The 18095-nt window shown below is 33.9% G+C and overlaps 1 protein-coding gene across 1 annotated transcript; it reads left to right on the top strand.

The window, feature by feature from the left end:
• Positions 1 to 15550: 15550 nt before the first annotated feature.
• Positions 15551 to 17538, top strand: LOC134239534 (uncharacterized). Its single transcript, XM_062721704.1, has 2 exons — positions 15551 to 15641; positions 16832 to 17538. Exons 1-2 carry the CDS (start codon positions 15560 to 15562, stop codon positions 17221 to 17223), a joined length of 474 nt encoding a protein of 157 aa, XP_062577688.1. The 5' UTR covers positions 15551 to 15559; the 3' UTR covers positions 17224 to 17538.
• The last annotated feature ends 557 nt before the right edge of the window (positions 17539 to 18095 follow it).

The raw sequence follows: 18095 nt of genomic DNA, 5'->3' as shown, positions 1-18095 counted from the left end.
ATGCTTTCATGTAAGTTTCAGCTTTTCTGGCCCCGTGGTTCTTGAGAAGAAAATTTTCAAAGATTTTTCCTACCTATTTCTATGTAAAACTTTGATTCCCCATTGAGGCCCCGTCCAATCCCGGGGGGTCATGATTTGAACAATTTAGAATCTACACTACCCCAGGACGCTTTCACTTAAGTTTCAGCTTTTCTGGCACAGTGGGTCTTGAGAAGAAGATTTTTAAAGATTTTTTCCTATATATATCTATGTAAAACTTTGATTCCCCATTGTGGCCCCGCCCAATCCCTGGGGGTCATGATTTTAACAATTTAAAATCTACAATACCCCAGGATGCTTCCACATAAGTTTCAGCTTTTCTGGCCCAGTGGTTCTTGAGAAGAAGATTTTTTAATGACCCCACCCTATTTTTGTCTTTTCTTGATTACCTCCCCTTTTGAAGGGATTTGGCCCTTCGTTTTTACAATTTAAATTCCTCTTCACCCAAGCATGCTTTGTACCAAGTTTGGTCAAAATTGGCCCAGTGGTTCTTGAGAAGAAGTCGAGAATGTGAAAAGTTTACGGACGGACAGACGGACGGACGGACGGACGACGGATACAATGTAATCAGAAAAGCTCACTTGAGCCTTCGGCTCAGGTGAGCTAAAAAAAAAAGACCAAAATCAGGAAGCATTATCAGACCCAAAACTTTGAGCACGATCGTTATGTGTAAATTAATTTAAAAAGGTATACATTCAGTTAAGCAAATATAAATAATTATGAATAATAGATATTGAATCTTAAAATCTCAACATTACCTTTCAATTTTATAACCAATTTTAAATTTTTAATATGCTAGCTCATCGTCGGAAATCCACGCATGATCTCGTCTTTACTCATCACCCGTGGGCAAACTCGTCGAAATATCGCCGTAAAATATGCTAATTTGTTGTTTTTAGTCAACCAATCAGAAAGTTGGAACTCTTCAATTTTGAAAAAAACGTTTATTACTTTGCTATTTATGGTAAATATTTTGACACTCGTTAAAACGTGCGAAATTTGATTAAAACAATGAATGTCAATTCGTACAGGTCACTGACATTAATATCTCCGTCAGATATTATGAAGGAGTACCTCTTTCTAACTGCAATATGCACCGGTGAGTGGATTTATCAGCTGTGTTAACTACGGAATGAGTTTTTCATGCTTTTGGCAATGCCGAACTTGCGTACGTAACGTGAACTGTGATTCGTTGTTACGCATCGCGATTCTGTAATGCGGCCAATCAAATGACCTATGCATATTTAATTACATACGACGATTTTTCGGCGAGTTTGCCCACGAGTGAAAAGTAAAGACGAGATCACCCGTGGGTTTCCGACGATGATGCTAGCTATCATAAAAGCTGATCTAATTGTTATTACTATGTTTCTCCATTTCCTCCAATTCACATTATTTTGTATGTACCACGCCCAATCATAATTCAATAGTAATTGAGGTTTTGAAAAGGATTTTTAGTTATTTTTTACATATTATTTTTTTTTTTATTTATTCCATCAGCATCTAAACCCCAAGGCCAAGGTTTGAATTGTAACAAATTTTAAAAATAAAAAGTGATCTTTAATTAAAATGAATTTATTAAACATTTTAATTGGGCCTAAATAAATAAGTAGTGTGTTTTCAGCATGTTCAGTTACCCGCCTAACTCTAAGAAGTATAGGAGCCGGCCCTCAATATTTTTCTGCTAATATCTTTCCATGAGTAAACTACTGTATGTATACTTTAAAATGCAGGCTTCATATTTTAGCGGCTTTGGTGCAGACAACAATGCACTAATTCATGAATACCGCTAAGAAATCATTTACATATTGATATATACAATACACCGCACATACATGTGTAGCGTTAATTTATGATTATGCCAACCCAGTGATTATGCTAAATTTTGAAAGCACCAAATTATATACACATATTACAGTATTCCAGTTTACAATTAGAAATGAAATCCCAATCTTGATCACTTCCATGTTTGAGAAATGCATATCTTACACATATTAATCAGAAATATTTTGACAGTGAAATCCTGGGGGAAAGTGGCAGCGTGTCTGCCAATAAAATGTTAAAATAAAATAAAAATGTTTTTCCTACCTACCTACCCTATCTTTTCTAAGGTTAAAATAGGAAACACTATCTATTTATCTTGGCCTTAGCAAAATAAAAAAATACTTATAATACATCGATAATGATGGTCTAAAATCATGAAAATATTTTCAGTAGGGCAATCAGGATGAATTTAGAACAGGGTGCAGGTGAAAGATAATGAAGGCAAATGGACACTATGCAAACCAACGCATGCGAATAAATATATACAAGTAGGAAGAATAACTTGAAAAAAAAACGATAGCTAAATCAAGCTTTTTTTGGAAGAATTAAACATGTTGAATACCTTGTTTAACCAAGCTAAGAAATTTTAGCTACTTAAATCTATAAATGTACTGATTTCAATAGACCTTTTGAAAAGGTGGAGTTCTCTGTGATACATTTCTGACACTGAGTCAGTGTGTGACTGACACCGTTTATTAATACACGTACAGTTTAAGTCAGATTAACTTTTACCTGTTTACAATTAATTCGCCCACACAGGCCTCACTAAACAGCTAAAGACCAGACAGTCGCACCGTCTAGCATAATTGTATGGGCATGAGGTCAGGAGGATAGGCACATGTTTCACAAAAAATGGGGACAAGCCTTAAACGCTTACCATATCCCGGGGGTGCTGAATTCATATAAATCCGTAGTTTGTTTTTACAGGATAGCCATTAGGCCTATAAACAATTACATGATACAATTAAAAAAAAAATAACCAAGGTCTAGGTCGGGTCAAACTTTCCCAAAGTTTTACGTGCATTCATTATTAAATGTTAGGGTCTTTACGAACGTCTGTAAGAAATAACTGCATGCATGATTTACGTAGTTAAATAAGTTTTCAGCTTATAATATCTTTTAAATATGATAACAAATCTACTTACCACATATTTTCGGAGCAGCCATTGCCCGCAATAAATTGGTATCATATGGGGACCAGTTTAAATTCCGCTGCGTTCCGAATGAACATTTCCCAGCATCCTCAAACATTCGTTTTACGGTGCAGTGAGAAAATTACTGCGAGTCAATTTTACGGACTTATGGGGAAATTTTCAAAAATGACCACAAATCGAATAAATATTATCAGTAGAACACGTAGAATTCAAAAAACCCCATGACCATATTTGTGGGGAACGAGAGAGTTCCCCACAATTCTGAACTTTCCCCACAAGAAAGGTCCTTTGTCAGGTGTGAGTTCCCCACAAGTCGGTGAGCGCGAGTGCTCTCTCTCTCTCTCTCTCTCTCTCTCTCTCTCTCTCTCTCTCTCTCTCTCTCTCTCTCTCTCTCTCTCTCTCTCTCTCTCTCTCTCTCTCTCTCTGCAATATATACAATAAACAATTTAAAACTTAGGTATCCAACTTTTCAAAATGGCGTCAGAACAAAAGTTGCCTCCGATAGTGAAGATCTGTTGTTGCCAAATATTACAACTATTAACCGTAAAAAGTTAACAAACATACGTACACTAATCCTTCATCGTTGGCCTTTGCATTTATCACAGTCTTAAAGACACTGGATGGTGAAACCATCTTAACTTTTCACATTTACCAGCTGCTAACACCTTCTTCTTCGTCCTTCTCGATCCTCCAAAAATGACGCCTCGGGAAATTGACCAATGAAATAAAGCGCCTACAAAGCGACTCAGGATGGGAAATATAAACTGTTTACATTCACTATGATTAAGTGTGATTATGAGATCTTATATTAGAATTTAATTAAGTTTTCCCCATTTCATGGAATAAAAAGAGGGGCTCCTAAATATTTTTGCCGATATATGATGTGTAAGCCTAGTATACTTAGGCCTAGAAATAAGCGGTTAAATACACGAGGCAAGAGCAGAAAAAAATGTTTCTTGCTTGATACCTCAACTTATTTGCCTTCGGGATGTGGGTTTCGGGGCTTGGTTGTTGGCAGTGGCCGTCCATGTTGAAAGTTACACCCCCCCCTCTCCCCGCTTCTTTTAACTGTTACATGTATGATTATGAATTTATAATGTCACACCAAAAGATGTTAAATTTTTAAAAGCACATTTTAGGTATGAAAATGAGCTACAGTAATAATATGATATGATAAAATTACTTATTGAACTCCCTCCTTTTCGGGGTTTAATTAGATTTTGAACCTGCTATCAATATTACTGCTGGACCTGGTAAACTTTTCTCTAATTGCTACATGTACATTGTACTTTAAACTCCTTGGCCTTTAGCTAAAAAAATTCCACATCATTTTAACACGTAAAATTGTTTAATGATTTAGAATGTTGAAAACCTTTTTCTTAAGAAAGTTATATCTCTAGGTGGAACAAAACTAACATCTAATCAAAGGCAGGATAATAAAACAGTATCTGAATTCAGTATTTTAGTCGTGATTGGTATAAATGAAGTCATGGGAAAGATTATGTCGAAAGTCATCTATACTCATTGATGTGCAGGGCTGTACTTATGCATATAGTTTTAGCTGGTCCCGCCCTGTATTTCTTTTAATGTTTTTTTTTTGTTAAGAAATCTGGTGAGGTATGCTAGTAAAAATAAAATCCCGGTTAGTTTATTACTCTAACGGAAATTACTTTCCTACAGGCCTGACGATCGAGTCTATAAGTCATGCAAGTTTTTTTTTTAGAGTAGCATGTCAGTGATTAGAAAAAAAGTAGTGTTCAACATAGATAAAGACATGTTTGTTGAAGTATTGACAAACTTCATACCTTTATAGGATGAAATCAACAAAAACTGCACAAAAATATACAATAAATTAATTTTACAATTAATTCTTCTGATAGATTGCCTTAGCATGCACTACTTTAAAAGCCATTGTTCTTAAGGAAAACAAAATCATGCAAAATACTATATACTTTTCTTTATCTAGAGCAATGACCGTTGGAGAAAAAGAAATGGCTGAAAATTTTAAATTATTAAGTTTGAAGGCGTTTACTACACGGGGATCTGCGTACATATTTAAACAAAAAAAATGGGAAAAATCTTTTATGTGATGAATGATACTATAAACATTTATCTAATAAATGTCTTTGTAGTACGTTAGATTACAAATTTCACACAAAAACCCATAAAAAAAATTAAATACAGTTTTGTTTTCCCATTGATCTATTAACGTCATTCTGATTTTATATAATTATACACGACGAGAATTAAGATCTTTTCGATACCTATAGAAAAATATTTAATTTCAAAAGAGGATAGTTTTATTTTAAATCAGTAATGAAAATTGAAATAAAAATTCTAAATAGTTTGTTCTTTCATTGAACTTCTTAAATAAAGGTTATTTTTATAAACATGTTCTCTTGTATAAATTTATTTATGGAATATACAATTTTTTAAATGATAAAAGAAACACGAATCATCATCTTAATTCAAAAGAATTTTCGGCATGTGTGTACATGCTCGACAACAGCTCATTGTTTCCTTTAGGTACAAAGCCGTCTCAATTCTCAATTACAACAAAATCTTTATCACTTTCTAAACTTGTATTTAAAAAAAACTTGAAACACTAAAAATGTGTAATTTTGACAAACCAACTGAAGTATCTGGTATCTAACACAAATGCCTGGTAAGGTACCTTGATGTCTTGTAAATACATGTTATTATGTAAGAATAATTCTTCAAAGTCAATTGCAAAATATTGGAAAAAAATTAATTATTTTATTGAGGAACGTCTCGCCTGTCCTTAATCAGTAATCGTAACTTGACACATTTCTTTATTTACTTTTTAATCAATCTTTTTAGTAAGCCTTTTCTGTAAATAATTTCATTAAATTACGCGGGTATGTTAAGGCAGCACATGGACCAGAATTCGTCGAATTAAGACTTTTTTTTATAATTATGTAACACTTATAAATCGGAAAAGTCAAGCATAAAATTTTTGTCATAAATATGCATTCTACAGACTTCAATGGGACTTATACTACAGGAGGCACATCACCAGGACGCCACCACGTGACGTCTATAATAAGAAAATATGCCTTAATGAAAAAGTTAAAAGTTCAACACTACCCCGGGAATAATTAATTTCCATATGTAATAATAATTATGTAAAAACATTTCTGTACCATGAAAAGTGCTGCTAGAATCCTACTGTCCTATCACAGAAATAATTATTCAACACTTTCTGACGAAACCTTCCCAAAATTTTTACATTTTGTTCATAACATTAAAAAAAATGCATTAATTCCCGTAAACCATACGATTCTAGCAGCACTTTTCAAAAACAAGAGAATAAGAACTCTAAAAAGAAAAAAAAATTAAGTTTCAAAATGTGCGGGGTAGTGTTGAACTTTTGCATCTTATTTGTTACGAACGACAGAGGAAAGGCTGATCGGCAAGTTAACACCCTCCCTGCTTTAATTCTACGAAGAAATTGTTGAAGTATATTACCATACCTTATTCATAAGCTATATTCCCAGATGAATCACACATGATATTCATTCTAAATCCTTTTAAACTCCGATTTCTTGTGTTTGTTTACATGAATTTTCGTTACGTTTCACTTTCACTCTGCTACTGCATGATCAACAGTTATGACGTCACGGGTTTTGTATTTAACCCCTGTGATAACTACAGAGACCGAGAAACGAAAAAATTCTGTTTGTATAATGCATTTGCACATTTTGATTAATTTTTAAGACCTCGAATAAATCTTAGATATCGATTATAAAAAATTGTTATCTCTAAACTTCACGTCATAAGTCATATGACGTCATATCATATAGGCAAGTTGAATATTTGGTTGTAACCTTAACCTACCTGTGTACCCTTCCTTAGCTCTTCCATTTTGTCAAAGAAAAATTCATCATAGACAGCTTCAAGAAAGCGGGATCGGAAATGATTGATTTCTACATAACTGCATGCACTTACTTTTTTCTATTCCACTTCACGCATTCTATACGAGTTTACCAAAACTTATGTAATAAATCAAATTCAAAATTAAATTAAATAAAATTAAATTCAGTTAAATAAAATAAAATTAAAATTGAAATGCGTTCACGGTGCTGAAATATTAAATTAATCGCACAGAAATACACATCTAGTTATTTTAGCTAATTGAACTTAATTATTTTGATACAGCATGTTAACACTTTTGAAATATTTCTATAATTGGTAAAAATATGGTAACATGATCAAATATTTAACTTTTTGCAAAATAAAAGGTATGTGGGTTAGTATTGAGATATACTTTCAAAGTTTCCCTGCCAGGGAAACATGGGGAAAACTACACATTGGTGGCTTCCATGTCGGGAATCTGTATGGAAACCACTGAGGTATGTTTACATGGTTTCATATCTTGGGAAACTTACGGGAAACCACAGGTTGGTTGTTTCGATATCGGGAATCTACATGGAAACCACCGTGGCATGTTTCCAAGGTTTCCTATCTTGGGAAACTTACGGGAAACCACAGGTTGATTGTTTCGAATTCGGGAATCTATGTGGTAACCACTAGGGTATGTTTCTTTGGTTTCCTATCTTGGGAAACTTACGGGAAACCACAGGTTGATTGTTTCCATGTCGGGAATCTATGTGGAAACCACTATGTGGTTTCCGTAAAATGGAAACTAGATGGAAACTACTGATGTCACGATTCCTATATGTTTCCATCTAGTTTCCAAATTTGGGAAACCTGGCTTTTCATCATGTGCGTCATTTTTGACCCCCATTTGACTCCCCCTTGCGGCAAAATCAAAATTTTAAAACCCTTACTGCACATCTACATGATCCCATCAACCATCTCCCAAAAGATGATTAAGCTGCTGAGTTGAATTGTAAGAGGAATATGGGGAAGATGGGGCTTTGTGCATAAAAACGTCATTTTTCGACCCTAATTTGACCCCCCGAGGCAAAATTAAAATTCCGACACTTTACTGCACATCTACATGACACCACCAACCAACTCCCAAAAGATGATTAGGCTGCTGAATAAAATGTAAAAGGAGTTCAGGGAAGAAGGGACTTTTTGCATGAAAAACGTCATTTTTCGACCCCCATTTGACCCCCTGGGGCAAAATCAAAATTCCAAAACCTTTCACTGGGTGAAAAAAGTGGTTTCCCTTCATGGGAAACTTTATGAAAACCACATGGAAACCTCAAATTTACATCATTATTCCCAGTGATTTCCGTAGCGGATGCTAGGTTATTTCGCCAAGTTTCGTGACGCGAAAACACCCTTCGCTCTGATTCCATAAGGAATCCCAAACCACGGAAACCTCTGTAAACCTGAAGTTTCCCGAACATCCATTTAGTTTCCCATAATGGGAAACCTGAAGATTCCACTGGTTTCCAGAATCAGGAAACTTGATTGAATAGGAGCGTAGGGGGTTTCCGTGGAATGGAAACTTGGTGGAATCTTTAGGTTTCCTTTTACGGGAAATTAAATGGAAGGTTGGGAAACTTTACGATTTCTAAAGTTTCCTCGACTCAGGAAACCATATGGAATATAAGCGTAGTGGTTTCCTTGGAATTGAAACTTGATGGAATCCTAAGGTTTTCTTTTATCTGAAACTACATGGAAGCTCGTGAAACTTTATGATTTCTGAAGTTTCCTTGACTCAGGAAACTATATGGAACTTGTGTAGCACTTTCTGTGTGGCGGAAAATTGGTAGAATTATCTGGAGTCCCATTCCTGGTGGTAATCACTGGGAAACTTCAAATTTCCCTAACTTTTCTAAAGGAAGCAATGTGAAATAATGCGTATTCTTTTAAAAATCTATCAAAAAAAATATTACATGTAAAAGAAAAAAGCGTTACCATTTCATATGTTTGATAATTCATTTGATGTACAAAAACTGTAACTAATTTTTTTTCAATGATATCAAAATATTAAATAACTTCATATATCTTAGTTAAACAATGGAACAGTCTTTCACATCTAAGTCCATTCATAAGGGTCATTCAGTACTTCTTTTAACATCAGTTTCCTGGTTTTCTTCACATCACCTATGACCTGCAATATTCATACCAAATTATGATATTATGTCAGAATTATAATGCTTGAAGATACCACAGAGTCCAACACATCTGCTTCATACTTGGATATTTTACTTGAAAAAGACACAAATGGTAATCTAACAACCAAGCTATATGATAAACGTGATGACTTTAACTTTTCTATCGTCAACTTCCCTTACTTATGCAGCAATATACCTTCATCACCTGCATACGGAGTGTTTATATCTCGGTTGATTCGATACGCAAGAGCATGCTCTGCGTATGAACAATTTCTTAAGCGAGGTAAATTATTGACAAGCAAGTTGATGAAACAAGAATATCAACAGTCTCGTTTAAAGTCATCATTTCGTAAATTCTATGGTCGATACAATGACCTTGTCAGCAAATACAATTTATCATTGAATGAAATGCTGACTGACGTTTTTCATACCAATTGTTAGTCCATTATTTATGCACTGAATTGACTGCGGATTTTTTCCGTTGTTTCCTGATTGTGACAATGAGCGCACGGCGGGTGTGGCCGGTCGGCGGGGGATGCTCGCTCCTCCGTGGCGCCTGATCCCACCTCTGATGTTTCGGAGGTCCGTGTTTGCTCTGCTCTTATTTTGTATATTTGTTTAATGGACGTTGAGATTGAATACTGTTCGTTATTTCCATATCCTTATTGAATATAACTTAGAAATCTGAAAGAACAGTCAATGTCCTTTAATATACCAATATCAATAATCACTTTCCATGACCATGATACATATGATTTCAGCATTTAATATTTAATGCTTTATTTTTGATAAGTGAAAAAATAACATAATATGAATAACGTTTTCAGCCTTATTATGTCATTCAGAATATATTACTACATGTATATCATACTAAGAACCCTGCGTTAGGTTTGATTTGTTTGAGAGAAAACATACTCTTTATAATAACAAAAATAGTAGGCAGGGATTTTTTTTATTTTGATATTCGACCTAGAAATTGGTTGAAGATCATTGCAGACCCTCCACCCCATTGCACAAAAGCTAGATTACACCATGGGAGAAATATACTTTGGACTACCATTTAAAATAAAGATATGAAGTACATTTTGATACTGACCTTTGACCTAGCTTATAGAAAATTAGTCGAAGGTCACTCTTCATTCTCTATCCACAGACTCTCTGTAGTTTAAGTTTGAGAGAGAAATTTGCACTGAACAAGTGATATCAGATGGAGTGATGGGTAGACACTGTCTTAGGGCATCCACAGAACAGGACCTAAAAATAATGCAATATATATGTACAACACATGTACTTGTATTTTATTGATTTATCATCTGCTGCATTGGACACATATGATTGGACACATATGATTTTATCATGGTTTAAGTATACATGTATCTTATGAGTAATTTTATACAGGTATTGCATGTACACTCAGATTATTTAAGAAATAAATAACAAGTTTATAAACTTCACTGGGAGAGATACCAAAATGTATATAAAAACAAGTATTTTTTTTACATATATTGACCAACATTATTTTCATCCATTCATCATGTTCAGTGAATTGGCTGATCAAAATTCAGTCAGTTTTAGATCTATATAATATACCATAAAGGACTTTTACAAAAGTTATTCCCCTTCGTAGGGTCAATCTGGGGTCAACCGGCTTAAGACGCTGTTTTCCCTCTTAAACCGTATCAACTTTGAGGGACAATATCTTAGAAATAAAATCTTTATGAACATATTCATTATGATTTTCATGTTGCCCCATACTCTGGCAATACAGATACAGATCGTATATGTCCAATATTTTTGAAGATTGAAAATATTAACAAGTAACTTACAAATGACAAAGTGGGAAAAATGAGCGATACGCCGACAATTTAAGAAAACTCTTAGGAATGTGAAACTCGTCTATTGGTGATGACAATTCCTGTTTTAATGTCACTGACAAATTAAGAGACATTAAAAATTTTAAGCCCTATTGTCATACACAAATGCTGTTTTTTTTCAGTCATATCACCATTTAGTATCATAAAATTTACCACAATTTAATATTTCAAATAACTTCATTAATTATCATTAAAATAAAGGAAACTCTAAAATCTTAGTGACTTGCAGAAATTATTCCTTGGAGAGAAAAAAATCTATTATGTTTCATATAAATATGTGCATAATGAGCCTTAATTGTTCATTTAGAACATTTGGTATGTGCCTCATTTCCCCAAGAAATTTTCAAAGACAATGGACTATCTGTAAGCAGAAATCATTGCTGTTTACTTGCATTGAAAAAAAATTATGAGAAAAATTAATTTCCTATTTTTTTAATCTTAAATACATGTAATGCTAAAAAATAATTTAATCTTTTTAAAATAATCTAACTGACTGTAAAATAACATTTTTCATAATCTGAATCTATGGGCAGATCACTCTAACTTCATAAAACTACCTGATATTAAAGTAGAACTCTTTAGTTTGCAGTTTTTGGAGCTTCCTTTCAGTAATCAAAATACTGACCAGCAAGAAATCAGTTAATAAGCATTTCTTTTTTTCATTCAAATTTTTGGAGAGATCTCAGAGTTTTTTCCTGTTCAATTCAAGTTCGAGACGACAAAGTTTTATTGAAGTGTATGTATTAGAGAACTGATTGCATGTCAATCATAGCAATACACACATAACATGGAGGGGGCAAATTGTTTCAGCCCTAGCTTTAACATTAAACTTCTTGTAGCTAACAGCTGATATACCACAGCTCAGTATTTGAATTAAATTTAGAATCTTTTTTTTTCAGGCAATTGTCATATACATTCGAATCATGAATGATTTTTTCTGTTAGTCCAGTCAATCTGTCATCAACCCCAAACAAATTGCAACATAATTTTTTTTCTTCATACATACATGTTATTAGTAAACAGTATATTAATAAACATATAAAATTTCTAGAAAATTATATGCAGGCGAAAGTTGTTTTTAGCCACTATTAATATTGACAAATTTGGTAGAATATGAATTGCGTAAATGTACCACCAAACACACCAAGGGAGACAATTATTGTCTAAAGTAAACAAAAAAGTCATGTAATAGAGATGCATAAATCATTCTATATCAGCTTAGGTTTGTATCTGTTCAATTGAGGTATATGTCTACATATTTCAACTATCATAAAAGTCTATATATTCTATGTCTGTACTACCATATCAGCATGACAGATTTAATACTTGTGTCAAATATTCAATGATGCACATCAAAATACTGGGCAATTGCAAATATACATTGTTCTAGCATATTACTAAATTCTTTTTAATATTTCAAACTGCTCAGCTTTATAACCTCACAGTATAATGAATCTTACTCATTTAAACAATGATGTTTATTACTTTATTTCTTTTCTATTATTACATTGGAAACACCAAGGGAAATAATCTATGGAAAACTGTTATTGTTATAATTAATGTAAACTATGTTACCAAAATTATTGGAATAAATATTGATTTATAGACAATGATGAACTTGATAAATATTTGTTATTCTTGTATTAAAATGTTTTCATTATTATTATATTATTTTAACATTTTTTTGTTGCAAAATTTAATTATTTTTTGTATTTTTGAATTATTATTTTAGACATTAAATACAGTGTCAGAAATGGTAACTATACATTTTATTGTTATTTGCAGAATGTATTGTTTAATTAATTTTTTCCTAATAAAAAAAAAATATTTATATGATATTTTTGTTCTTGGATAATTTGTATTACATTTATAAATTTTAATTACAAAGTTCAGATATTTTTTTTTTAATTTATTATTCATAAAGAAAGGTGTATTTTGACCCCTAAATTAAAATCAGAATGCATTTTTCTTTATTGAAATGTATATTACAATTTTATAATTTTTTTGCTTCTTATTGGTTGTTAACTTAATCCTGGACTTATATAAAGAAAATACCACCTCTGGCCTTTTGGGTGTCAGAGTTATAAAAAAATCTTGTTATTTAGATTATTTTCCAAAATCAAAAGAATAGACAGAGTAAATGTACAAAATTTGTGAATCAATAATTACAAATATATATTCATTGAGTAAATAAATGCACTGTATGTTTAATATATTCAAATATTAGCATTTTCCTTCTGTAATAGGTAAAAATTAGAAGATGAGCAGTTGTATCATATGTCATAAGGAGGAATCTACCAAACATCTTGTACAAATACGAAATAAAGGCAGTGATGGTATTAATAAAGCCAGTAAAGAAAGACAAGACATACTAGTAGCATATCCTGGCAATTATGTTCATGAAGAGTGTCGCAGAATTTATACTAATATAAACGAGATTAAAAAAAATAATAGCGTTAACTTCAGAACCGGTAAAAGCATGCCCCAATATTTTTCCTCCGACAAAGTTGGGAGGAAACGAGGAAGACCAGTGAGTTGCACAGATGCTTTTCTAGAAATTGTTGAGTATTTGAAACAACATGAGGATGAGCAAATCACAGTAATTGATCTTGTGAACAAAATGAAAGACATATGTGGAGAAGAAGCATATTCGTCGGTGCATATGAAGAAAAAATTGAAAGAACATTTTGGAAATGAAATCATAGTCACTGATGTAAGCGGAAAGTCAAGTGTGATTACTTTGAGAGATACAGCCACATCCATACTTCATGATTTCTATAATCGACCAAAAGCTCAAGATTCAGAAGCTGAGAAAAGGTCAATTATAAGAGCTGCTGCAAAACTGATCAAGAGTGACATTAGATCATTGCCAGTGAATAAAGAATATTATCCCTCACCATCTGAAATATCATCAGTTGAAAAGCATCTTGAATTTGTTCCCTAGAGTCTACAGCTTTTTCTTGAAGATATACTTTCTGAAAAAGATAAAAACCTAAAGGTTTCATCATTAGGTCAGGCCATTATCCAAGGTGCAAGACCAAGGAGTCTCATTTCACCATTGCAGATTGCTCTTGGAGTACAATTACACCACTGTTTTGCACCACGCTTTCTTATTGAAACTCTTTCTAACTTAGGATTTTGTTCTTCATATCCTGAAGTTCAAAAATTTGAAACCTTTGCAGTATAAAGTAAAGACATTGATATTCCAGGTTGTACTGATCAAAGCTTCATTCAATTTGTTGCTGATAATGTCGATCACAACATCAGAACTTTAGATGGTAATGACTAATTTCATGGGATGGGGATGATAACAGGAATAACACCTGCAACAAACCATCATAAACAAATTTCTAGATGTGTTGTTTCTGCAGAGGAACTGAAGCAACTAGCAAAAATAGATGTAACATACTACAGACCTCCATCAAATTTAATGGCGAGTCTTTGTTACACGGAACTCGATGACTTGAATGTAACGGACACAACCAAACTGCTAGACTTCCTATCAGTAATCACTTGGCCATTAAAGGCTCCCTCAACTGGATGGTCTGGGTTCATGCAAATGATTCAGGATGGTGACCATCCTGGAAAATCTGATGTTATCTTCCTACCCATGATTGACATGAGTGCAAGTGATATTTCTTGTGTTTATTCGACATTGAACTTCATTTGTTCCCAGGCAAAACGTTATGGTGTAACACCAGTAGTTACATTTGACCAGCCTCTGTACTGGAAAGCATACACAATCATTGCCAACGAAATGCCTGATAGTTCCCTCAAATGACTTGTTTTGCGTTTAGGTGGTTTTCACACTGAAATGAGTTTCCCTGGTTGCATAGGGCACATCATGAGTGGGACTGGCCTCCAAGAAATTTTGAAAATTGTCTATGCATCAAATACAGTACCTCATATGCTGAGCGGAAAGGCTGTTGCCAGAGCTATAAGAGGTCACATGATTGTAGACACAGCAATCCATGCTTTACTTATGAGCAAAATTTTTAAAGTTGACTTAGATACAAGTATGTTGGAGAACAAAGAACAGACTAGAGTAGAGAACACTGATTTTGATGATATGGTCAATCAAGAATATGTTGAAGATGTGTCTGCAGAAGAAATGGAAAGCAGGATGTACCATCAGAGGAACAGTTTATTAGCTAGCGCAACTGACATTTATGACAAGTTATCAAATGGGGAGATGAGTATAGAGGAAGCATGCCAAAATCAGATTCTGTTGGAAACAAGACAGACATTTGAAGAAGAAGTCAAGGCTTTAAGAGACAATCGTACAGCTCAGATTTGGATTCAATATTCTGAAATGGTACAGATTTTGCGTACATTTATAAAGGCAGAGAGAACAGGAGATTGGAATCTTCATCTTCAAACCATGTACGATATGTTACCATTCTTTGCCGCAGCTGGACATAACCTTTACACAAAGTCTGTTTATGTCTATCTGACATCAATGCACATGTTACCGTCTGAACATCCTGAAATATTTAGTGCTTTTCAGGGTGGGCAACCTGTTCTGAGAAGGAGTGAAAGATATTGGGCTGGACTTTCAACAGATTTAATGATTGAACAGGTTTTAATGCGAACCATAAAAATATCTGGTGGAATGACCCGAGGTCGAGGGATGGGTGAAAACCAGCGTGCTCAGTGGATCATGTCAATGCCAGCCTGTGCAAAGTTAAAAGTTAGTCACAGCGGGAGTGCCACAGGGATCAATTTTAGGTCCACTTCTTTTCTTATTTTACATCAATGATCTCCCATTATTCATAGAAAAATCAAGTATAGACTTATTTGCGGATGACGCTACTCTTCACTTTTCTGACAGTAATGTTTCTTCCATTCAAAATATGTTATCTTCGGATATAAGTAATATAGAAACATGGTGTTCTCAGAATCAGATGATTTTAAACACTAGTAAAACAAAATGCATGTTGGTAGGCACACATCAGAGACGATCAAAACAGACAAACCAAAATCTAAAATTAAAAATCTCAGATCATTTTCTTGAGAGTGTCACACATGAAAAATTACTTGGAATTCATATTGATAATTCACTTAACTTTATTACACATATTGATGCTGTTTGTAAATCTGTTTCTGGAAAGATATCTGTATTACGAAGAATTAAGAAATATCTTCCATTGCATACAAGAAAGTTATTTTATAATGCTTATATAATGCCATCAATTGAATACTGTTTAACAGTTTGGGGTAAAGCATCAGCTTGTAGCCTTGAGAGGATTCTTAAGTTACAAAAAAGGGCAGCTCGCTGTATCTTAGATGCTGCCTATGACACGCCATCAAAACCCTTATTTGAAAAACTTGATTGGCTGTCAGTGCATGAGCAATTGACTTTAAATAAGTTAGTATTAATGTACAAAACACTTTACGGCGCAAGTCCAAATTACCTGTCTGAAATGTTCAACTACCAATCAACCAATTCGTACCATCTCAGATCTGAATCTAATTTTGACTTAACTGTTCCAAAGCACAAAACCAAAATATTTCAAAATTCTTTTCAATATTCAGGTGCAGTTTTGTGGAACAATTTACCTTTAAATGTAAGAATGTCTCCATCACTTCAAAATTTTAAAATCAAGTCAAGAAAATTTATAATAGACCAACGTTCAACTTAAATTATTATATAATTGTATACTTATATAGACTGTATTATTAATGAAATGATGCATGTTTTATTATTTATTGTATATCGAGTCATACTGTATATAACATTGTTGAGTGTACTATTTATCATTGTATATTATATATATATGTTTTTATAGAGGGCCTCAAGGAAGAATAGTGCTCGCACTAATTGAGTCACCCTCTTTAAATAAAGTATTATTATTATTATTATTATTATTATTATTAAATGAAGCATTGCAAGATTTAACAGGTACAGGATTCCAAACATCTGACATCCATAAAGGAGCATCAACAGCAAGAATGTCGAGAGACAAGAAGGACATCTCCGCAGTTTTAGAGTTCCTAAGACTACGCAATCCATTTGAAGGTGACAACACACTGAGAAATATCCACACAGGGGAAATAGCTCACAAGTCTGTCAATGCTGACACTGCGAGAATTGTTGGAAAGAAAATCATTTCAACTTTACCAGGGCAAAATATTGTGGACTACACTTTCAAGAAGTCGCAACAGGTAGTGACACTTTCCTCAAAATGCAAAGCGAAATTAGATGGTGACCCAGTAGATGTAGATCCACAGCTGTTATTTCAGCGCTGTACTACTGCTGCAAATGGAATGTTTTAAGACCCCTCAGAAATCTTTAAATATGAACTTACCAGTGTTCCATCTTCCCTCTTTGACGAAGATGGTTTGCCAAGAGAGGCAAATAAATCAGCACTTGCAGATGCCTTGTGGAACACTGTCCATTGCAGTGCAGCTGATGGCGAAATTAAAGAACCTGACTACATATTGGATGGCGGTTCTTTATTGCATAAGATTCCATGGAATAGAGGTGACTCATTCAAATCAATTTGCAAAGCATGCACCGACTATGTAAACCGAAGATATGGAGCTGCTGCTGTGGTTGTGTTTGATGGCTATCAAAACCAGCCATCTACCAAAGACATCACTCATATACGCAGATCAAGAATGATGAAAAATGCCATAGCTATAGACTTCGTAGAAGACATGCCGTTTATGTCGAGGAAGGATATATTTCTTTCAAATGAAAAAAAAAAACAGAAGTTCATTGATATGCTTTCGGAAGAATTGAGGAAGACTGGTAAAACAGTCCTAAATGCCCCGGGGGATGCAGACCTCCTTATTGTAAAAACTGCTATCAATCATGCTAAAGAAAATGAAACAGTGGTAATTGGTGAAGACACAGATCTTTTAGATCTTCTCCTTCATCATTCTGACATTGAGATGAACCACATTTACTTAAATCAGAACAAAGACAAACATCACTTTGTAAAGTAAAGGTATGGAACATCATAGAAGCAAACAGAAGTCTTGGGGAGGTCATCTGTCAAATTCTTCCAGCAATCCATGCACTGGGAGGGTGTGACACGACATCAAGGGTTAATGGTATTCGAAAAGGGGCTCTTCTCAAAAAGGCTAAATATCCAGACTGCCAGACGCTACTTTTGCAGTTTGTCAATAGCACAGAGGATGGC

Source organism: Saccostrea cucullata, unplaced genomic scaffold (assembly GCF_032062105.1).
Source record: "Saccostrea cucullata isolate Sc308-1 unplaced genomic scaffold, CSIRO_AGI_Scuc_v1 ctg4896, whole genome shotgun sequence".
In the NCBI taxonomy this organism is placed as follows: Eukaryota; Metazoa; Mollusca; class Bivalvia; order Ostreida; family Ostreidae; genus Saccostrea; species Saccostrea cuccullata.
The sequence above is the reverse complement of the archived record's forward strand: the minus strand, read 5'-3'. Positions and strand labels throughout refer to the sequence as shown.

What these genes read in the sequence shown, in the direction of transcription:
- LOC134239534 (XM_062721704.1), top strand. Translation starts at nt 15,560, where the DNA reads ATGACCCGAGGTCGAGGGATGGGTGAAAACCAGCGTGCTCAGTGGATC. An exon ending in CTGTGCAAAGTTAAAAGTTA is followed by an intron (nt 15,642 to 16,831) that starts GTCACAGCGGGA and finishes TATTAAATGAAG; the next exon opens with CATTGCAAGATTTAACAGGT.